We start from the raw sequence: 23,446 nt of genomic DNA, 5'->3' as shown, positions 1-23,446 counted from the left end.
GCCCTGTGAACTCTGTGCTCCAGCCATATCTAAATGATTCCCTACTCTGAAGTGTTGTACCTGCCTTGATGCTGTCTCCTCTGTTTGGAAGGCTCTTTCCTCTTTGGTTGCCTGGTATAATCCTCGTTTCATGATCCAGATCAGATGTCACATCCTCCATGGAGGGAACCCAACCTTCTCACCATCCCACCTTCCTTGGTTAGTCATTTCACTTCTGTGGTCCCACAATCCATTGTTCATATCATCTTTTCGTTATTACATTCCACTACTATTTATTAAGTGTCTGGTTTGGAGATATAACAGTGCACCAAATAGGGCCTGATCCCTGGCCTTAATAGGCTTTATTGTCCAACACTTAACACACTCTGCTGTCATTATCTGTTTTGAGATCTATTGCTCCTATTGGTCAATGACCATTTTAAGGACAGGGACCATAGTTTACTTTTCTCTGTATCTCAACTTATTTAGCATAGGTCTTAACTCTGTAAGTGCTGTAGGCTCATTGTTGAATGAGTCAATTTGCCTGTTCAAAGCTGGTATCCGGGGAATATGTTTACCTGATGAGGTAAGGGGTGAGGGGATGAGAACCTCTGAGAGGCCTTCTTGAACAAATAAATATTTCAAAAAGAGTGACTGAGTGTCTTCTATGTACCAGGCATGATGTGGATGCTTGAACTCTAGCACTGAGTAAAACAGCCTGTTCCCTGCCCTCTCAGGGAGGTTGCCCAGTGAAATACAGGACACCCAGTTAAATCTGAATTTCACATAAATAATGAATACATTTTAAAAGTGTGAGTGTGTCTCAAATATTGCATGACTCATACTTACACTAAAAAGTTACTTTCTGTTTATCTGAAATTCAAATTTAACTGGGTATCCTGTATTTTTGTTTGCTAGGTCTGGCAATCCTACCCCAGGGCTCCAGACTAACTTCAGACCAGGTTGAGCAGCAGGTGAGATCTTACGCATCCACCTTCCTCATCTGTCCCTTCAAGAGCCCAGCCCCATCCTGTTGGCTCGGCATCCCCCTCCCCTGGTGAAATCTGTGTGCTCAGTTCAGGAGACAAACATAGGAGAAAGATGGACTAGAGAGGTGGCCGTGAGAATTCCAAGTGTTAGCCATGCCTATAGCTCCCTTATGAGAAAAGAGGTCACAGGTGGTTCTTTGCACGTAAATTGCCAGATTTTGGGTGAGATGACCCTGTTACCCTATCTTTATTTTCTTTCTAACAAGACAGGTACTTAATGTTGCATGTCCCTTTGGTCTCCCTCTCCAATATTGATATTGTCTAGAATTTAGTCCTTTATTATTCTAGATATACATTTTCTCTATTTTCATTAGCCCTTTGGATAATTATTTAATGATTCTCATTTCCCGTATTTCTTGAAGCATCCTCCTGGACTGATTTATTTATTTTTTTCATGAGTATTTTCCAAGTGGGACTTTTTTCTGTGGCAAAACTTCTGAGAGTAGTTTTATTGCCACTCTTATTTAAATGATAAAATCATCTTTAAATAATATGAAAGTTGAATTTTTGCAAAATTCCTTTGCAGGATTTTTGTGATACAAACTTCTGCTTTTTCTTTGTTGATCATTGGTATGTATATTTACTTTCATACATTTCCTAATATTGAACCATTTTTTCACTCCACTTGCTGCTAGCTTCTATTACTAATAATCTCATTTTGGATTTTTTTCCTCAGTTTTTGTAAGAAAAATTGGTCCATATTTTCTTTATTTGGTAGGCACTCTTTGTGGGTTTTGTAATCAGTATTGTGCTGGCTTTGTTAAAGGAATTTGGAAGTTTTCCTCCTCTCTCTGTTCTGGAATAGTTTGAATGGAAACGGATTCCTTGAAGGGTTTGTAGAATTCCCTTTTGAAATCCTCTGGGTCTGGTGCTTTTCTTGTGTGTGATATCCTTTTGACATTTTCTATTTCTTCTATAGTGATTTGTCTGTTTATGTAGTTTATCTCATCTTGGATCAGTTTTGTTGGATATTTTTGTAGAAAATCATCCATTTCATCCAGGTTTAAAAAGTTTATTTGTATAGATTTAAGCAAAATAATCTTTTAATCATTTGAATTTCCTTTGTATCTTTGTTATGACCCCGTTTTAATTTCTTATTCTGAGTTCTCTAACCCCCATGAACCTCCCCACTCCCATTTTGTTAAGTTAGATAATGGGTTGTCTGTTTTTCCCCTAACTAATCAGCTCTTGGATTTTTAAAACTTCATTCTTTTTCAAGATGGCTTTGGCTATTCTGGGACCCCTGCCCTTCCATATAAATTTGATGATTGGCTTTTCCATTTCTGCAAAGAAAGTTGTTGGCATTTTGATTGGGATTGTGTTGAAACTGTAAATTGCTTTGTAAATATTGAAAATTAACAATATTTAATTTTCCCACCCATGAACACGGAATGTCCTTCCATTTATTTGGGTCTTCTTTGATTTCTTTTAGCAATGTTTTGTAGTTTTCTGTGTATAAGTCCTTTACATCCTTGGTTGGATTTATTCCTAGATATTTTATTCTTTTAGTTGGTATTGTAAGTGGAATTTTTTTCTTTATTTCTTTTTCCAGTTGTTCATTGCTAGTGTATAGAAGCACTGTTGATTTTTGGGTGTTGTTCCTGTACTCTGTCACTTTGCAGGGTTCATCTGTTAAGCTCTAGGGGCTCTGTTGTGGATTTTTCAGGATTTTCTATATATAAGATCATGCCATCTGCAAATAGGGAAAATTTTACTTCTTTTCCAATTTGGATGTTTTTTTATTTCTTTTTCTTGCCTAACTGCTCTGGCTAAAACTTTCAGTATAATGTTGAATAACAGTGGTGATAGTGGGCAACCTTGTCTTCTTTCTGTTCTTTAGGGGGATAGCTTTCAGTCTTTCACCATTGAGTTTGATGTTAGCTGTGGGTTTTCAGATTTGTCCTTTATCATGTTGAGGAAGTTTCCTTTTATTCCTAGTTTTCTAAGTGTTTTTATCAAGAAGGGGTGCTGGGTTTTGTCAAATGGCTTTTCTGCATCGATTGAGGTGGTCATGTGTTTTTTTCCCTTCGTCTATTAATGTGGTATATTACTTTAATTGATTTTCTTGTGTTGAAGCATGCTTGCATACCTGGGAAACATCCCACTTGATCATGGTGTATAATTATTTTAGTGTGCTGTTGGATTCTGTTTGCTAGTATTTTGTTGAGGATTTTTGCATCTATATTCATAAGAGATATTGGTCTCTATTTTCTTTTCTTGTGGTATCTTTATCTGGCTTTTGTATGAGGGTGATGTTGGCCTTGTAGAATGAATTTGGGAGCATTCCCTCTTCTTCAGTTTTTTGGAAGAGTTTGAGAAGCACTGATGTTAATTTTTCTTGGGATGTTTCTGAAGTCATCTGGTAATGGGCTTTTTTTTTATTGGGAAATTTTTGATTACTGATTCAATCTCTTTACTAGTTATTGGTTTGTTGAAATCTTCTATTTCTTCTTGAGTCAGGGTAAGTAGTTTGTGTGTTTCTAGGAATTAGTCCATTTCATCTAGGTTATCTAATTTGCTGGTATACATTTGTTCATGGTATCATCTTTGTATTACAGTGGGGTCAATAGTAATGTCCCCCTTTTCATTTCTGATATTATTTTAACATTGCTCTAGCATTTTTTAATGTATTTTCTTTCTTATTGACCTCTAGATATTCAGTAATTTTGTTTTTGTAATTTTCTTTGAATCCAAGTTAAGAGAGTTATAAAATTCCATATGGGTAGAATTTTTTTGGATTATCTAATTCTGTTATTAATTTCTAGTTTTATTGATTTATGATCAGATAAGTCATTTGCATTATATCTACATTTTGGAATTTATTAAAGTATTGGTTAAGAGTATAGACTTTGAAGGCAGACTGGTTGGGTTCAAATCCCAGTTTCACCACGTATTAGCTATGTGACTTAATCTCTCTCTCCATGTATCAAATTTCATCATAGAACTGTTATGAGGATTAAAGGAATTAAAAGCTGTAAAGTACTGAGAATAGTGCTGGGCACATTTTAAATTTCTATAGAAATAGTAGCCATTACTATTGTTGTGGTTGTTTATCATTATGTAATTTTTGATAACTTTTCTATTAGTTTTTGGAATCAAAGGCATATTCTTTCTTTTAAGGAGTTTTAAATATAGCTCTATGGTTACCTATTTCGTACAGAATTGTTAACGAGCTTGACCTTAAATGTTGGGAATGGATAGAGGTGATGGAAGCTCATTATTGAGATTGTAAGTAATAGTGCTGTATTGTAGTTGAATTTTATTGAAAGTGGTTTTTTAAAGTCATGTATGTCACGGATTAGCACTACAAATATAAATAAGTTCTTGCATAAACTACTACAAATTAAAAAAAAATAATAGAGGGTATAAGGGAAAAAACATAGCTACTGCAAACTATGGACTATAGTTAATAGCAGTATTTTAATACTCTTTCATCAACAGTAACAAATTTACTACACCAATGCTATGTGTCAACTATAGGGCAGGATAAGGGGTAAGGGGTATTTGGGTTTTATTTTTTATTCTTATTTCTCTTCTGGAGTAATGAAAGTGTCTTAAAATTGATCATGGGGATGTATGCACAACTATGTGATGATACTGTGAACCAGTGATTGTATAATTTGGATGGTTTGTGTGGTATGTGAATATATCTCAATAAAATTGGAAAAATAGCCCTATCTTACTGTTTAGATTACTGATTCTATAGCCACTTCTTTTTGTTTGTTTACTTCATTTTTCATGGACAAGACAGTTTGATTAGAACCTCTTCAACTACTAATATCCTTGCATTTCCTATCGTTCTGGTGCTCTTTTGAAGGTGCAGAGATAGGATTGTTGGTTAAATTTTTATTGTGGATTATAATATAAATATTCATAAAAATCTTCGTCTCAGCTAATGCACTTCATCCTGAAATAAACTTTGTCTGATATTAAGATCAACAGTCTGCTTTTAAAAATTTTTCATGCTAAACTTCTGCCCATCTTTTGACTTTCCATCTTTCTGTGTAACATTTTTGCTTTTCTGTTGAATTTTGTGTAATTCCTACAAACACGGATGTTCTCCATCATAATCTCAATACAATAATCAAAATCAGGAAGTTAACATCTGATATACTATTGATATATTGTTACCATCTAAACCACAGACCCTATTCAATGTTGCCAGTTGTCCCAATAATGTCCCTTATAGTCTAAGATCATGCATGGCATTTATTTGTCACAGTTTCCCAGTCTTTCCTTGATTTTCATGACATGGTCACTTTTGAAGATTATGGGCTAATTATTGCATAGAATGTCCCCAAGTGGGTTTGCTTGATGCTTCCTCATGATTAATTATTCAGGTTTGGCAGGAGTATCAAGAAGTGATACCACATTATTCACATTACATCCGATCAGATGGTGTAAGATTTTGATTTGTTTCATTTAACTGTGATATGAACTTTGATCATGGATTAAAGGTGATGCCTGCAAGTTTTCTCCATTGTGATGTTACTTTCTTTCCCTTTGTCATTAATACTTTTGTGGAGTGGTACTTTGAGATTTTGTAAATATCCTGGTCCTCATCAGACTTTCACCAATTTGTTTTAGTGTCCATTTATGTTTCTTGTTTAAATTAATTATTACTATGATGGCTCCTAAATTGTGATTTTCTAGTTAAATTATTTCTTTTATATTCATTAGCTGGCATTCTACTGTAAGGAAAATCTTTCTCACTTCCCCATTTATTCATTTATTGCTATCAGCACGGACTCATGGCTTCTTATTTATTCAGTGGATTTATTCAGTAGCAGTATCATCATTATTTATTATTATTATAATCCTATTACTGTCAAATTGTCTTTAGTCTGGGACAATTTGACAGAAATGGGATAGTGTTCATCATTCTTTGAGCACTTTCTTGCTTTCAGGCTCATATTCCAGGCTCATCTTGTACTTTCCCTACTCTAGCCCTGGTACCAGCCATTTCTCCAGGACCTCTGTTCTCTTAATGGTATTTAGAAATCAAGATATGAGTTCTAGGTATGCTCATGGTTCTTGGGATGTCGCTGCTTCCAGGTCCTCTCTATGTTCAAAGCTAGGAAAAATGCGTACGTACCCATACAAATAAATAATACACATAAATTCACAGCTACATGTAATGTTCTCATTACGGAGTGAGGGTCTCACCCTCTGCTCTACCCTCCCTAGATTACCGGGAGCAGCGGCAGCTTGAGGAAGAGCGGACTCGGGGACCCCAGATGTGGAGCCAGATGAAGGGGGAGGGGGAACCGGTCGCTGACGGGCGGCCGCAGTCCCCGCGGTGCCGGGAGGTTGGGGGGTGACCCACTGAGAGGGACCCAGGAGGCTGGAGCCGCAGAGCCCACTCACCGAGGATCATGCTGGGGACCCAGGCGCCCGGGGTTCCGCGTCGTTCTGTCCCGGGGGCGGTTCTGGCCGGGCTGGGGGGACGGGGGGGAGGAGTCGGGGGCGGGGCGGAGGCCGGCGAGGCGGAGCGGGGGCGGGGCCCGCAGCAGGTGGAGACGGGAGGAGGGGGGCCAGGCCCCCGGGGCTCCAGGAGGGGCGTCCTGGCGGCTTCTGGCCCCCCACCCGCATCCTCCCGCCCTTCACTTGCTGCCCCTGGGTCTCCTGGATTTCTTGTGTCACTGCAGCCAAGGCTGGGGCAACAAGACTTTTAGAAGACAGTGTGAGGTGATCAAGGAAGCTGGAAACCAAGATGCCTGGGATCCCCGGAAGGGCTGAGTTTGAGGGTGGGAAGTCTGACCCTAGGCTGATGTGGGGTGGGGGTGGGGCTCCGTACTCTGGGGAGGGGTGGAATACGTGGGCCCCCTCCCTAGTGATGGGCTGGGGGTGGGGCAGAGTGTTCATTTTGTCTTGTTTTCTGCCTTCAAACCCTGCTGCTTTTTTTTTTTTTTTAAATAAATCTGAAGCAAATTACTCCAAAGATTGCAGAGGTGCACAAGACCCTCTGATGACGTCACTCATCTTCGCTTCATTCCTATCACTTTAAAGTGTCCTGGATTTCATGGTAAACTGTATAGTATGAAACAGGCATTTATCCAGCCACCTCTATGGAGGCAGTCCCCTTAAGTGTGAAAAGCTCTGTTTACTCTGTGTTGATTGTGGTCTGTGTTTGGAGGATCTTTTTCCTTAGGGCCCTCCTTGGTGGAGCCACAGAAACAGAGGGTGTGAGATGGTGGGAAGGTGAATAGGGAGGTGTATTTCTTCATTCTTTACAACAGAATGCAGGCAGAATGCCTCCCATCCCCTGGACAGAAGGAGAGGGAATCAGGTGGGATGGGAGGAAGGACAGTCTAGAATCCATGACTGGGGAGCAGATGTGCCATGTGCCTGGCCCGGGCAGAGGGCTGGCAGGGGTCCTGCTGGCTCCAGTCTGGTTGTTCTCTGTCTCCCCCCCAAGTCAGGAGCATTCTTCCTGTTCACCTGTGTGCCAAGCACTGCCTGGGCAGAGTTGGAGGGAACTGAGGGATGCAGAGGGAAGAGGGGACGTAGAATCCTTTGGGACATTTTAGTCAGATAAGGAAGGTAATTCACACATCTAAAACACAGTTGTCAACTGTGTCTACATGGGCCACATCACCTTGGTGATTTTAATGGATTCGATTGATCTTTTCAGTCAAGTGCAGTGACTCATTATTTCACTGAGCTGATTCAATTCACCATTGCCTTTCACTCTGGACCACTGTAGAAAGTATGAATAGAAGGCAGGAGGGATAAATTTTTAATAAACTCCCTGGAGAGTGGCTTTAATAGCAATGGTCCGGGCTTTGACTGTTTTCAGGATGATAAATCCTGTCTCTTTGGAGGCTGAATTAATTTTTGGAAATGCTCAAATGTCACCAGGAACCACATGTAAAGCATAAGGAGGGGGACCAGAACTGGAGTGGCATTTGGACAGGAAAGCAGGCACATGTGGGTATGGCTCAGTGTGAATCAGAGGGCTCCCTAGAGGCTGTGCCCTCAAGACAGGCTGTGACCTGAGGAGGGCCCGGGTCCTGGTGGGGGAGGGGCAATCCCCCCGCACCTCAGGGGGGCTCCGGGCAGGGCTTTTCTCCCCCACCTCTCCTTAGGGCCCATTGCACTGAACACAGGCACACACCAAGTTCTATTCTTTAGGTTTAATATCTCTAGGCTACAAGTATGTTTAAAGCTTTACGTGCAGCTACCCCATTCTTTTCAGCGCCTCAGCCGCAAATTGCCAAAATTGAGTGGGTCCCTCAGGCTTCCTGCACTCTTGGCTCTATCTAGAAGGAAAGTTGAGAAAGGAAATGATGAGAATGAGGCGTTAAGGGCCCCAGGCACTAGCCCCACCCTTTCCGTTCCTCCTCAACTCTGTCTCCTGCTTTCCAGCCTCACCGAGCCCCTGGAGGGGTTTACACAGATAGATGTAGGAGGGATGGAAGTTTCATTCAGTGGAAGCTGAAGGACTTACCCTCTTCCCCCACATTGACAGAAGGAAAGGAGTAGGAAGAGGCAGGCTCTACAGTGGAAAGGAAGGGGGTTAGACCTGGTGGAGAATCTAATATCAGACAGCCATGGCAGTGTGAAGCTGTCTGAGGACCTGGCGGCATTTGAAAGTACTAACTGAGGGAAGCTTGCAGGAAGAGGGGCTGCAGCAGGTCTCCTGTGTGGGGGTAGAGCTGGGGGCATGTTCTTTCCCACCCCCTACCCCTGGATGGCGGGGTGGTGAGTATTCTAGTTCCCACAGGCCTTGTCTTGGGATACACTCCCAAGACAAGGCCTCACCTTCAATAAAATGTTCTCCGTCTTTAATTCTTTCATGCAGTCTTTTTCTTGCTCCTTCAAAGGTTTTTCTTGCTTCTTCAAAATTGTTTCTTGTTAGAGAGAGGCCTTTGTCTATGGAGGCTTCTAATTTTGGAGCAGAAGAAATCATATCAGTAGAAAAGCCAAATCTTTGAACGAGAACTCCCCCAGTCATTGTCCCTGTGTGAATCCCTGAAGTGGAGAAGCTTTGCCGAGGGGCCCAGTTTCTATGGGCCAGGACAGAAACTATGTGTGGGGTAGGCAGCAAAATCTATTGCAGTAACCCTGTGTGTGGGTGCAGCGTGCACCCCCATTTGTGTCTATGCGATCAGGTGTACATGTGAGTTATGTCTGCTTCTCCCTGTGTTTATCTCTGTGGATGGAGGTGTCTTGCAGCTCTGCTGCTAGAAACTTCTCTAGGTTATAGAGACTTACTCAGGAGTCTTGTTGCCTGCTTCCTTGGGTTCCTTGGAGCCACCCGTGAGGTCTTCTGGGCTGTTTGGGTCGTCTCTGGGGCGGTGGTTGAAGCAGATTCCTCATCAGGTTCAGCTACAAATGCACCAATTTGTTGTTTTAGCAAAGTCAAAGTGTCCCCCCCCCCCCCCATCCTTTAGAGTGGTGGCAGGTTCCCGGGATACATATTATGTGCTGAGTGCCAGGATACAGAAATGATTTGGCATAAATCCTGCCCTCTTGAAGGAGCTTCAAGGAGCTATGTGCCTTTTGGAATGTTGAGGAAGGAGACCCACTTCCACTGGGCAGGGTTGGGGAAGGATCCGGGCAGGGAAGGCAGGGGTTTGGCAGGGGAGGATGTTCTAAAGGTGCTCTCTTGGGGGCAGGAGGTGAGTTGGCAAGGGCTAAGGAGTGTGTGGGGCAGGTGTGGGGAATGTAAACAAGTTCCATTTAGCTGACATGGGTGGGACATGAAGGAGAGTCATGGAAAGTGGGGCTGTAAAGTGAGGTCTGAGGTCAGACCGTGGGCACCTTGCTAAGGAGTTGGGAATTACGGAAGTTGTTTGGGGAGGAGGTGTTACTACCACATGGGGCATTTCCCTTCTCCTTAAACCTTATGTTTGCCTCCCCTGTTTTTCACAACAAACCTTTCCCCCACACTCCCCATCGCCCTTGCCCCACTGGAATATCCTCTTGCCTCCTTAGCCTTGTCCCACTCCCATTCATGCTCCCCTCTTTCAGAACGCTGCTCCTCCCCATTAGCACCAAAAGCAGGGCCCAGATATCCTCCCCCTTGGATCCTTCCCAGGCCACACCCCTGACCGTTGGGCACAGGCAGGAGGGAGAGAAGGACTCACAGGTCACAGGGTCCTGGGCAGGTGCAGCCTCCGTGGGATCAGAAGTGGCATTTTCTGCAACAGGAAACAAAGGCAGGATAAGAGCGAGGCTTGGAGCAGACCCACCTGGAGCCACTCCCCCTGCTCCCATTCCCAAACCTCAGCTCTCAGGGGAATAACTCTCCCTTCTGGTCAGCACGCCTTTCATCAGTATGTCCACCGAGGCTGTGATTCTGATGTTTAACTTTAACTGTCCTGCAGTTTTTTGAAGCAGGTTGTCCTGCGAGAAGTATGATATCCTTATGAAAACGAACCTCCTTATGACTTGTCTCTGCCCCCGTGAGGGTTCTCTGAGATTCTTGCCATGGAGCCGGCCATGTTTGAAGAGGCTCCAGCTCCTCAGTGGTGGTGGAGGAGGCTAGCCTTGTGGCCATGGGTTGTGCCTGACTAATTTGTGGCCTGGGGACTCCAGCATGTCCTTAATTCTCTCAAAACAGCATTTATGCAAAGCTCTCTGCTAACTGAAGGAGCTATAGTGCTGAAGATGGCAGACAGGACCCCTGCCTGGATGGATCTTAAATTCTATTAAAGAATTATTTAATTACCTGTGTGATGGTTCTAGAAAGGAAAAGTAAAGGATGCTGTGACAAGGGCGGACAGGGATCTAATTTATTCTACACCTTCATGGAAGGCTTTTCATGAGCCTTGAGACTTTCACTGAGACTTGACAGATGGAAAAACATTAGCCAGGCGAAAGTCTGAGTTGGTTGGGGAAAGGGGACAGGAAAGGAAAAGCTTTCCAAGCAGAGGGAAGAGCAGTACTGTAGGTCCCGAAGTTCAAGGAACTGCAGGGCTGTCCTAGCCCAAGTGGTGATTTTTGTGAGGTTTAGAAAAGGCAGCCCTTCCTCCTGAAAGATCAGCCACGGCCACGGCTCAGTGCTTGGCAAATGGAACATGGGCTCTATTCCAGCCCCTGCTCTTGCCCCTTGCCTGGGCACCCTTGTGCAGGGGATGACCAGCCCACCTACATGCGATGGCCCAGAGGCACTGCAGAGGCCAGTGTGGCTGGAGTGTGAGGCATGCAGGTGTGTGAGGAGCTGGGCCAGGAGAGCAGGCAGGGGCCCGAGGGTTCTGGTCAACCTGATCATCGGGGTAAAGAGGCCATGTGCAGAGAGTGGGGAGTAGGAGTCACTGGCAGAGGCAGAGGAAGCCAGGATGGCACTGGTTGAGAAAAAGAGAGTGAAGTCTGGAGTTAAAGTCTCTCCTGGACAATGAGGACTCTGGTGGGGTGCAGGGGAAGGGCCATACTTACGGGCAAAGACCAGGGTCCCGGCCAGGGCTGCCAGGAAGAGGAGTGCTGTGAATTTCATGCTTTGGGATAAGGCGAGAGTACAACTGCAGAATCCTCAGAGGGCTCTGGGAATAAGGTGCTGAAACTGCTGGGCCCTTTTAAGGATCTCAAGGGCCAATGGGAATCAAATTTGGAGAGGTGTGGCTTTCACGCCCTCCTTGTCTTCCCCTCACTGTCACCTGCTAAGTCAACAAGGGCTGGGTGGTACCTGGTATCCTTGTAGGGAGGTCATGGACAGGAGCCTTTCCCTACTGCCTTCCAGGCATCCATTTCCTCCCTCCTTCTTTCCCCACCCCATCCACCCTCTGGGGTCTCTGAGAGCTCTCAGGGACTGGAGGCAGAGCAAGTTTGATTTGGGGAGATTCTGGGATGTGCCTGTTGAACGTGCTGGTGTACAACTCTTAGCCTTGGTATCTCTTTAGGAGGAGATTGGGGGATCAGGAGAACAGATGTTCACTTCCTGCTTTATCTACAAAGGATTCAGTTCAGGGGCTTGATGGCTTCCCCAGAGGGCTTCAGCCCTTTCCTCCGGGAGGCCACACTCAGAACATCTGACGACTGAATTCATGGCTATTTCCTCCTCCTGATGGATTGGAAGGCAGGTTTCCCTCCACACTTAGGCACAAACATGCTGGTGCCTTCTCTGGGGTTGTCCCCTGTTCTTGAAGTTGTGCATCCTCTAGGAAGAATCCTCCAGCCCCATGTTGGTCCTTGTCAGTCTCTGTATTCAGGCTCAGTCAACATGACCCCACATTTCCAAGAGGATCTCCCGGCCAAAGGATGATAGTGGATCACTGAAATTGGAGCTTGGGTCTCCCTTCAAGGCAGGAGTTGATCCGTGGTGCAAATAATTCATAAAAGCAGATAATTTCAAAGAAGCTTGTCTTTGACTTGGGATTTAGTTCTCCCCTGGACTGTTATTCAGGAGGCCTGGATTTTGAGTTCTGGCTTTTTTATATACTGGTACAACTTTAAGATTTCCATTTGTCATCTAGGACAAATGAAATCTACAGGATAGTGATGGAGGTTAAGTGAGATAATATGTGGCTGGCATTTTTTTAGAGAATAAATTTTGGTGGAGATGTGTAGGGTTCTTATTCTTTGATGAGGGCTCATCTGAGTAGGTTTGATTCAGGCTGGTGCTAAATGCTAAATAGAGTGGGGCAGAAGAGATGCAAGATCCAGTTGAGGGACCTAAGGGTGGAGAAGAGAGCACTGGATACCAGTTTGTGATTCTCCATTTGTTTAGTGTTGGCTTCAACCAGGCACCAGATGGGGCTGACTCCTGAGGCTGGGTCTTGTGGGCTTCTCTGCCTTGATTTTTCTAAAGGCCTATTTAAGGATTAGATGGGACAATAGGTATGGAGGCCAGTTTAATTGTATTGGGAAGGATTTTTTCCATACATTTCTCTGCAAGTGCCCACACTGCAGGTTAACTCATCCATGCAGAGACGATGAACCATACTGAAGTATGAGTGCCCAGAGTGTATCAATTGGAGGGACAGGATGCCCTCCTCGGCTGAGGCTAAAATCTTAATGAGTCATTTTAGGACTCTCTGCCCACCTTTCTAGAGGATGCATAGGCCCTTTTGTAAGCACTATCAGATGCTAGGTTGTGACTGAAGGCCTGACTGTTTCCCTTTCAATGTGCAGGGAACAGGTCTGGGGGTGGGGGAGACGGAGGGGGGGAAATGAGGAACTTGAGAAGGTCAAAGATGCTGGAGGCTCCAGCCTAGATGGGATTCCAGGGCTGAGATGGTCCGGGGCCTTGAGGTTTCCAGCCTAGAGCCAAAATTGTTGGTGGGCTGGGACCCAGAGGAGTCCTTTCTTCCTTCTTTCCATCCTTCCATAACACTTGGGGGGATCTTGGAACCAGGGCTGGTCTTGACAGTAACCTCTATTTGCTGTCTGACTCCAGAGAGGTTACTTTCTTACTTTGAGCCCTAAATTTTTCTTCTCTGGAGAATAATCCTTCCCCTCCCCACCTTTCCAGGGCAGTTGTGAAATAGACTGAGATAGAGTCAACAGACATTTCTTGAGTGCTTACCATGTGCCCACTTGGCTTGGCCCTGCAGACCCAAATATGAAAAATACATTGTCCTGGTCCTAAGGAGTTTCCCGTGTGAGAAGGGCTTGAATAAGTAAATAAGAAAGTTAAAGTACAGATTCACAATCCCTTATTTGAAACCCTTGGAATCAGATGTATTTTGAAACACTACCTTTTGTAATTTTAAAAAGTGTTAGAGGTTTGGATTGTATATTATAAGGACAGGGTCAGACTCCATTGTCAAACAATATTATTTTAGTGACAAAACGTATGAATAGTTATGTAAGGTGAGCTAAAGTAGGACTATAAATAGCATCATGTCAATTCAAGTCAAGTTTTGTTACCAGTTGAGTTAAGCTCAAGTCAGATTTTTCCACCAAATGAGTTGGGTGGCTTTTGGTTTTCAAAGCTTTCTGGATTTTGGAATTCTGCATAAGCTTATGAACCTGTGCAATGACACGGTAGCAGGAGAGTAGAGGGAACATGAACTCTCAAGTCCAAAGATCTGGGGATGAATTTCTGTGTCACTGTTTGAAGTATTTGAGTGATTTTGGTAAAATTCACTTGGCTTACTTCTTGCACCTGACGCATGGATGATCATTCAGGGCTATCATAAAAATTGAATGAGCAGATATATTTGAATGTGTTTCCGAAGCTCCTGAGGCTGGTCCAAATTCTTTCCTTCACAGGAAGTTAGGCCTCATTTGTTTGACACATGCTCTTTTTGCCAGACACTGGCAGCAGAGTGACATATATGGCGGGTCCTTATCTTTAAGGAATTCAAACTGTATCTTGAGATAAATGTTGAGCTAAAGAATTTGAGATTTGTATAACATCTATTGGTGGACAGGGGGTGAAGAAGAGGGGGTGCATCAAATAAGTGCAGGGACAAGACTTGGCAATTGACTGCCTGCCTGAGGGTTTGGGACTGGGAGCTTTGAGGGTAGTGGTGGCCTTAGCTGGAATGTCAGAGGCCCTGATGTGCATGTGTGAGTATGTGTACACCTGCATGTGTGTGCACGTATGTACACTGCATGGGCAGAAGGAGAAGCTCTGACTCTAGATCCCAAACAGTCTCCATGAACACATTAAAAAAAACAACAGGGCCAAGCCATGATATTTGCACAAGTTTTTTCTGAGGAATTGGAACTTTGGCATCAACACTAGAACTGTCAGAGAGCAGGGTCTTTCCAAATGTCATTGCCCAGCCTTTTCCCTTTCTAAATCTTCCTCCTGGCATCAGAAATTAAAGAGGCAGGTATTCACATAAAAGGGAGTAAGGTGGAAGGTAGGACATTTGTTCTAAATGATTTTTTTATTACTTTATATAGGGCCCAGGTTCAATGTTACCTCAATTTATAGGGCCTGAGAATGAATTGGCTATGTATATTAAAGAGAAGAGACACAGCCCGTATCTGGGAGAGGGGCTGTCCTCTGTGATGGCAACCTCTGACCTCTATGGTCTCCTCCATGATGATTGTCAGTTTGCCTGTCTGTGTCTTTTCTCATGTGGTGGTGGGTCTCTGTTCTCTGTCCATCACACCCTCCTCTCTTCCCTGCCTCAGATCTAGTCTCTGCCAAGCTCTGAGCTGTTCTTTGTCTGGGCTCCATCACCTGGTCTCCCTGGCCCTCCAGCTTCTAGTTGAGTGTGGCCCCTGGGAGACACTGGTGGGAGGTCAGAGCATGGGAAGAGAGAGCTCAAGGCATTTGTTCTTCCTGCTCCTCCCTGCGTTGGCATGTGTGGTGGGCAGATGCCTAGGATGGCCTCCCCACCTCCTGGTATTCATGCCCTTGTATAATACCTTCTGCTTGAGTGTGGGCTTGACCTACTGATTTCCCGCGGCTAAAGTGATGGGTATCACTTCCAAGGTTAGGCTATAAAAGACTGTGACTTCTGTCTTGCTCACACACACTGTCTCTAGCTCTTCTTGGCTTGCTTGCTCTGTGAAGCAAGCTGTTCTGGCATGAGTTGCCCCATGGAGAGGCCCATGTGGCAGGAAACTGAGGGTGGATCCAACCAGCAGTCGGTGAGGGACTGAGGCCCTCAGTCCACCAGCCCACGAGGCACTGAATCCTGCCGACGACCATGCGCTGGAGCTTGGCCGTGTACCTTTCCCCAGTTGAGCCTTGAGGTGACTGCAGCCTCAACAGATACCTTGATTGCAGCCTTGTGAGAGACTCTGAGCCAGGGGCGCCCAGCTAAGCCATGTCCAGGTTCCCAGGACAAGAAATGTTGTTTGAAGACACTAAGTTTTGAAATAATTTGTCATGCTGCCGTGGCATGGACCTGGCAGTGGTCCTATGGCTGTAGCTTCTGTCTGGTGGCCCCTGTTCCTGAGCTCCATCTCTCAAGTGGTCTCAGGCAACACCATTTCCTTTCTCCCTCTGTTACCTCACTTTTAGGGATGGTAATGGCTTCCTGCTGTTGCTAGTCCTTACTCACACCTCTGTAAATCTGTTTTTCATTAAAGAGTCTCTTTTTTTTCTCTTATGCAGGTTGTTTATTATTTTTAATGCAATTTTATTGAGATATATTCACATACCGTACACTTTCCACAGTGTACAATCAGTTATTCACAGTATCATCACATAATTGTGCATTCATCACCATAGTCAATTTTTGAACATTTTCATTACTCCAAACAATAAGAATAAGAATAAAAATAAAAGCAAAAAAGAGCATCCAAAACATCTCATACTCCTTTTCCCCTGCTATTATTCATTTACTTTTTGTCCCCCTTTTTTCTACTCATATGTCCACACACTGGATAAAGGGAGTGCGAACCACAAGGGTTTCACAATTACACAGTCATGCCGTATAAGCGATATAGTTATACGATTGCCTTCAAGAATCAAGGCTACTGGGTTGCAGTTCAACCATTTCAGGTATTTCCTTCTAGCTATTCTAGTACACTAAAAACTAAAAAGGGATATATGCCCTTATGAAGCTTGTTACAGCAAAGGAGAGGCTAACCTACTTATATGGTGTGTGTATATATATATATGAATGCATAAGAATAACCTGCAGAATGACCTCTTGACTCTGTTTGAGATCTCTCAGCCACTGAAGCTTTATTTTGTTTAATTTCTCTTCCCCCTTTTGGTCAAGAAGGCTTTCTCAATCCCATGATTCCAGGTTCAGGCTCATCCCTGGGACTCATGTCCCACGTTGCCAGGTAGATTTACACCCTTGGGAGTCATGTCCTGTGTAGTGGGGAGGGCAGTGAGTTTACCTGCTGAGTGGACTTAGAGAGAGAGACCATATCTGAGCAACAAAAGAGGTTCTCTGGGGGTGACTCCTAGGCACTGTATAAGTAGGCTTAGCCTCTCCTTTGCAATAACAAGCTTCACAAGGGCAAGCCTCAAGATCGAGGACTTGGCCCACTACAATGGTAGTCCCCAATACTTACGAGAATATCAGGAATTCCCCAGGTGGGAAATTTTAATGTTTCCACGTTTTCCCCCAGGCCCTCAAGGGAGCTTTGCAAATACCTTTTGTTCTTAAAGAGTCCCTTAAAAAAGCCCTTCTGAGTGTGTCATCTGTTTTCTGCCAAGATCCCGACTGATACACCCCACCTGATACACCCTACCTGCTTTGATCCTAGTTGACTGTCTTTTCCCTGTTTCCCTTCACCCGTGTGTTGGACCCAGTCTGGGGGGTTGGAGGGGTAACAGGAGACTCCAAGGAAGGAAGGGACACAGACTCTTTGGGACAGACAGTTCACACATGCAAGACACAGACCTAAGCTGTGTCTCTGAGGGCTGTCTTACCCTGCCTGCTGTACCCTCAGACATGGCTGGTCTTTTCTGCCAAGCTCTTGTGGGCACTGCTTCACTTCCCTGGTGCCCTTGACTATTCATTCACCTTGGCCTTTGGGGGAGGTGTATTGACAAAGCAATGGAGTGGAATTATTTTTTTCAAACTCCAGTTCTGTTTAACAAACACACAGCATGTAACAGGTGCCAAGTGCTGTTCTAAGAGCTTTATAAATTTTAATTTCATCTAATCTTCATAACAACCCAGTGGGGAAGGTTCTACTGATACCTCCATTTTACAGATGAGAAATTAAGGCAAAGGCAGGTTGAGGAACCAGCCCATGATTACACAACTAGTAAGTTGCAGAGCAGATTTCAAACTAGGGATTTCTGGCTCCAGAGCCTATGTTATCAACCACAACTGTAAGCCACTTCTCTGCTTGCATATTAAATTCCATTTTGTCATTAAATATGAGGCCTCTGTAACTTGAAGTTTCTCTACTCTTAACTAATCAGTACCTTTCAACCTTTTGATTTTGGAAGGTTTAGTGGGCATTAGGTGGGGTCCAGAGGGAAAAAGATATGTATGTGCAGCTTCAGAAAGCTTTTTCCAGACCTTAAGGCAAAAGGCTCTCTTTTTCTATCCCTGGTTTCACAGGTGAAGTGGTGAGTTCCAGGGAGCCAGGGGACAAGTCTACCAAAGGAGATGGAGGAGCAGGCTTCTGTCCTGTCTCTGGTCTAAGCAAAAGGAATCCTCACTGCACCCTTGTGGTCAAGGTACTTCACCTAGCAATGTCCGTATAGGACTAGGAGTCAGAGGCCAGGGTAGGGGTTGTAAATTTCAACACCTACGGAAGTCCAGTAGCTGACATCAGTGAGTCAGGCAGACCAGGCGTAAGGCAAACAACAGCGCTGGCGCAGTACTAAATGTCCCTCCGGTTCAGGCTCAAGGAGTTGGGAGGAAGGCTGGAGTTGGGGCAAACTGGAGTGCACCTGCCCCTTCTAAAGTGGTCACTGCCCCTCCCTCGAGCTGGTCATTGCCTGATCAGGTTCAAACGAAATTGGAAATCTGGACTTTCATGTGAAATCTGATTTTCCTTCTTTTTATATTTTATATATTTTATGTAATATTTTTACTTTTAATTTTGAAATAACTTCAGACTTATAGGGAATTTACAAAAAATAGTACAAAGAAATTCCACAACTCTTCACCAAACATTCTTCAAATGTAGTCTGCATTTAATCATGCTTTCTTTATCATTTTCCTTCTCTCTTTGTTTCTTTTTTGAAACTGTTTAAGAATTAGAGCTGAATTTTTAATAGACATGAGAGAAGATCTCTTCAGAAGTGGTGGTTCAATCCTTGACCATCTCCATAACGGCAGATTCAGGTTCTTGTGGATTGATTTTATCTTTGGAAACAACAGTTTATTGAACAGTCAGAACTTGGTGGGGTTCTGTTTTTCTGCAAACACTACTTCCAAATATGCACTGTCAAATTTCCCTTTCTCATTTCTTAATGACGCATTGCACAGATTCCGTGTTTTTTAGTTCCTTTTGGTTATTAAGATCCATCCAGTTTAAAAGCTTACCTCTCCTCTCTCAGCAGACTCTTGGCTGAGGGACGTGGAAGGGGCAGGGTCTGGCCCTGAACTAGGGGGAGATGGGAGATCTTCACAGGTAATTGATCTCCACCAGGACAGGGGAGTGGTCCTGACTCCTTCTGGCTTGGTCTGTATTCATCAGTGCCTGGGGGCCTCCACGGATTCAGGGTGTGGTGGTCTCCAGATAGATGGTGTTCAGCCTCACCCTAGCCCCTGCCATTTTTGTGGAACCCCTCAGAGTGGCAGCTCCCTTAGTCCCTGCCTGTGGTCCCTAAGCTCAACCCTCTGGCCTCTGATGCATGCTCTGTAGCCTTTTGTCTCTTGACCCCCCCTCTAACTGCGTTCACAGGGAGCAATGGGAATTTCTGAGTTCTCTTCATTGTCTGCCAAGGGCCTCAGGAGACTGGATTGGGAGTATCACCCACTTCCCTCACAATGTTTTCTTGCACTTCATCCATGGATTACCACGGAACACTTCCTGCCTCCAGAAATGCCCGAAAGGCAAGTGGGCACCAGCATCTTTATTTATTCTGCTCTGGACAGACATTGCTGCAGGTACATCATTTGTTCTGATCACCTTACTGCTAGACTTGACTATATATTCAGCTCTTGCAGGTATGTGTGGCCATGAGACTGCGTTCTTACCAGCAACATGCATCAATTGCTAGCGTAGCCCTCAAAGCAATCTGTTCCATGCTCCTCCCCCATTTCTGTGGCTGAAATGGGAATGAAGATGTTCAGTCCCCCCTGGGACCGGAACCTCCCATCTATGAGTGATTCTCACAGCCCCTCACTTGAAATGTGGGGTGGGAGGAGCGTCTCTCATTTTTCTTCCTTGGGTACATTCAGGAAGAATCTTTTTTGGTATGAGCATGGCATTCCCCACAGAGCCAATAATTCCATTTTTCTCCCTCCTCCCCAGGGAATGATAGTCCTAGGGTTCATTGGGGTTGAGTTGGCTTTTCTATCTTAGTGTGTCTAGGGTGGGGGTCAGGGTGATGTCAGGCACTGTCCATGGGATGTGGGGTACTCAGGGCCTGTGGTTTCCAGCTGTGGGTCCTGCCAATTCCAGGACAATGGGAAAAGTCTCTCTCAACACTCCAGTGCACAGTAAAATGGCATTGGACAGGAAGAGTCAGGAACAAGGAGGTGACCAGTTTGGGAACTGAGGCCCAGCTTTTGTAGATATGAGTGAAGGGGATGAAGGGGCTAGGTATGAATCATCAAACTTTCTGGGGCCTGTGCTTTCTGGGAAGGCTGAGTCTGGAAACTGTGGTGCAGGAGGGAAGAGTTGGGGTACCTAAAGAAGCCTCATCTTGGGGATCCTCTATCCTCTGGGCTCCTGGCCAGGCTTCTGACCCCACCACTCCTCAAGGAAAACATACCAAAACTCCAAGTTTGATGCTTTCAGTTTATTAGTTTTTTTTTTTTTTTTTTTAATTATCTTTAGGTTTTAGTCTGGAGACTTCAATCTTGGTGCCCCTGGGAGTCATTTTTCAGCTCTTCATTAGAGTTTTAGCCCCAACTCAAGTTTAATGTCACAGGTGATATCTGGCACAGCCATAGAAAGAATGAGGAGACATGTGGGGGTTAGAACCCCTGGAGAATCTACTTTCAGACAACCATGGCAGGGTGAATCTAGATGAGAAATTGGAGATTACTAAAGTACTAAGTGTGGGGAAGCTTCCATGGAGAGGGACTATGGCAGTTCTGGGTCTCAGGTGTGGGGTGGAGAGGGCGCATGGCTCAACGGACAAGGTGGGGGTTGCTTATCCTGGGGGTCACAGGGCCTCACTTTGGCTGGTGGTGTTCTTTTCCCCTTCAAGGTTGTGCTTTAGGACACACTCCCCTTCTTCAATTTCTTTTAGAGCTTGAATTTTATGATGTGGTTGATTTTTGATATCCTTCGAGATTTTTTCTTGGTGCCTTGAGTAGTTTTTCCATTACTTCATGGCCTTTTCAAACAGAAGACTCTGATTTTGGGAGAGGAAAAGCCATGTCTGCAGGAAGACTGCATCACTTTTAAGACAATCCCTTCAGTTTTCACCCCCATACAAGCCCCTAGTGCGAAGAGGCTTTACTGAGGGGACTTAGCTTCTCCCTCATGGGAAAGTTGGCGGGTCAAGACAGAAACTATGCCACATAGAGAAAATCCTGTGAGAGAAACCTGTGTGTGAGTGTGGGTATGCGGGATGGAGAGGAGATGGAAAGGAGAATGCTGCATTGCAGAATCATTGAACCCTTGAGGTATTCTAACTGGGGCAGTCTTTGTGGGGAGAGTCTGTGACAGTTCCCTGTTCTCCAGTATTGTTAAAGATGGAGAAACGGCTTATAAAAGTTGCTCCCTCCTTGGGGGAGGAGGTTATCTTTTTTCTGGGGCACGCATACCCTCGTCTTGGAACATACTCACATTTAAATCATGCTTTGGAGTTTCAATTTCATGTTTCCAAACACCTGAGCAGAAGTCGCGGAAGCAGCAAAGAACAATAATTTGCAAGAGAAGTGTCCTTGGCCTCCCCCTACCTCGTGAGCCCCCTGGAACCAATGCTAGACAAGGAGGATAAATCACTCTCTCACAGAATGGTGGGTTGGGGGAGACAGAAAATGTGCCACATGTGGACAGATCACCTTGCCTTAAATTCCACACTTGTCTGTGGCCTTGTTCCTCTGTCTTCTGGCGATCTGTCTTTTTCTGTATGTCTGTGTCTTCGTGTATGTCTGTGGGTGAGAGCATGAAGCCGCTTGCCCCAGAGATACTTACAGGTTGTCAATCAGATTCTGGGTTAGAGGCAGGGACTTACTTGGCATCCATAGATTATGGTTCCTTGGAATCCTGCTGGAGTCCTCTGGTGTCTGATCATCATCTCCTGGTGTATTTTTGTCTTTTGTGGGGTTCCAAAGTGAAGCAGACTTTGGAACTCTGTTTTTGGGTCCCTGTTCTGTGGGCTGGAGAGTTTCCCTTGACAGGCCCTGAAGGGGCCCCTGCAGCTATAAACGTATCCATTTGTTTCTTTGGAGAGTCAAACCTCTTACCCACAGGTTTTTGAGAGGAGATAAAGGCTTTCTGGTGTTCCCTGGGTCTGTTCTGGGCTCTGTGGGAGGAGGCTGGAGGAGTTTTGGTGTGGTAGGGGGTGGTAGGAGGGTGAATGAGGGGGTGGGGGCATATTTCATCTTTTTACATTAATTAACTACCCAATGTGTGCAAATTGCTGGAGAGGTAGAAATGAATTAGATACTGCTGCCAGGAGCTTACAGTCTAGGAACTGAGACAGAACTAGGAGCACAGAGGAGGGAAGGAGAGAGACAGGGAGGGCAAAGAGAGGGGGAGAGAGTGCTTCCAAAGGGCGGGAGTGGGGGAGGGCTTCAGGGAGTAGATGGGCTTGAAGCATGTTAGGGCGCGGACAGGTCAGGGGTTGGGAGGGTTCCCAGGAAAAGGAAAATTGGGGCATAGAAAGTAATGGATTTGCCTCTGGTGGAGGATGCAGGGAGTGGAGTCTGGGGAAATTAGACTTGAAAAGTAGCCTGGATCCAGCTCATGGGACCTTGAATGTCAGGCCAGGAGGTGGGAGTTACATGTTGGGAAACGGAACCACTTGAAAGCTTTCTGAATTGAAAGTGTTGGTGAGGCTAGGATTTGATGAAAACTTCCTTAACCCATCTAACGACACCTTCTTCCACTTTATTCAAGACAAGCTTTCAAATCTTTCCAATTTTCCCTGCTCCGCTTCCATGCAGGACACCCTTTCTGTCCCCTAGGTCCTGTCCCGCTCCAGTGCAGGATTCCCTCTTCCAGGAAGTCTCTCCTCTCCGTGGCTCCCAAAGGTAGGTCTCTGTTCTGGTTTGCTAATGCTGCCATTATGCAAAATACCAGGAATGGATTGGCTTTTATAAAGGGGGTTTATTTGGTTACAGATTTACAGTGTGAAGGCCATGAAAATGTCCAAATTAAGGCATCAACACAAGTATACTTTCAGCAAAGGAAGGCCATGGCATCTGGAAAACTTCTGTTAGCTGTGAAGGCACGTGGCTGGTGTCTACTGATCCTGGGTTGTGTTCCAGCTCCTCTCTCAGCAACTGTGGATTTTTCAAAATGTTGCTCTCAGGGCATTTTGTTCTCTCTTAGCTTCTCTGGAGCAAACACTGGGCTAGCATCCCCAAAGTGTCAGCAAAAGTCTGTTTTCAGCAGCCATCTCCAAAATGTCTCTCTGAGCTGCTCTGCGGTCCTTCTGTTTGTGAGCTCTTTTATAGGACTTTGGTGGTTAAATCAAGACCCATCCTGAATGGGCCGAGTCCATATCATCTCCATGGAAATAATCCAATTAAATGTTTCACTCACAGTTGATTGACTCACACCTCCATGGAAACACTCAATCAAAGGATTCCAACCTAATCAACACTAATACGTCTGCCCCCACAAGATTGCATTAAAGAGCTTGGCATTTTGGGGGACATAATGTATCCAAACTGGCACAGCCTGCAGATCCTCCTTCCTCTGGATCCCTCTTCTCTCCCTCCCTCCACTCACATCTCTAAACGTTAAACCTCCCACCAAGGGCTGGGACAGGAGGGAGAGAAGGGACTCATGGTTCC

The 23,446-nt window shown here is 44.9% G+C and overlaps 1 protein-coding gene and 1 long non-coding RNA gene across 3 annotated transcripts in view; one reads left to right on the top strand and one right to left on the bottom strand.

Moving 5' to 3' along the window:
- Positions 1–6,562: 6,562 nt before the first annotated feature.
- LOC119541429 overlaps positions 6,563–23,446 on the top strand; it is a 130,135-nt gene continuing 113,251 nt past the window's right edge. The window contains exons 1-3 of the long non-coding RNA XR_005218269.1: positions 6,563–6,775; positions 17,912–18,030; positions 19,206–19,411. This is a non-coding gene — a long non-coding RNA (uncharacterized LOC119541429). The remainder of the gene's footprint in view (positions 6,776–17,911; positions 18,031–19,205; positions 19,412–23,446) is intronic.
- Positions 8,157–11,540, bottom strand: LACRT (lacritin). 2 transcript variants are annotated; one of them, XM_037845380.1, is made up of 5 exons: positions 11,412–11,540; positions 10,121–10,174; positions 9,246–9,359; positions 8,793–8,915; positions 8,157–8,290 (listed from the first exon to the last, which is right to left on the bottom strand). In XM_037845380.1, exons 1-5 carry the CDS (start codon positions 11,467–11,469, stop codon positions 8,223–8,225), a joined length of 417 nt encoding a protein of 138 aa, XP_037701308.1. In that variant the 5' UTR covers positions 11,470–11,540; the 3' UTR covers positions 8,157–8,222. The 2 variants fall into 2 exon arrangements, with proteins under 2 accessions (XP_037701308.1, XP_037701309.1); XM_037845381.1 differs by having other exon boundaries at positions 8,174–8,286.

The sequence above is a fragment of the Choloepus didactylus genome, chromosome 8 (assembly GCF_015220235.1).
Source record: "Choloepus didactylus isolate mChoDid1 chromosome 8, mChoDid1.pri, whole genome shotgun sequence".
Taxonomy (NCBI): domain Eukaryota; kingdom Metazoa; phylum Chordata; class Mammalia; order Pilosa; family Megalonychidae; genus Choloepus; species Choloepus didactylus.
The sequence above is the reverse complement of the archived record's forward strand: the minus strand, read 5'-3'. Positions and strand labels throughout refer to the sequence as shown.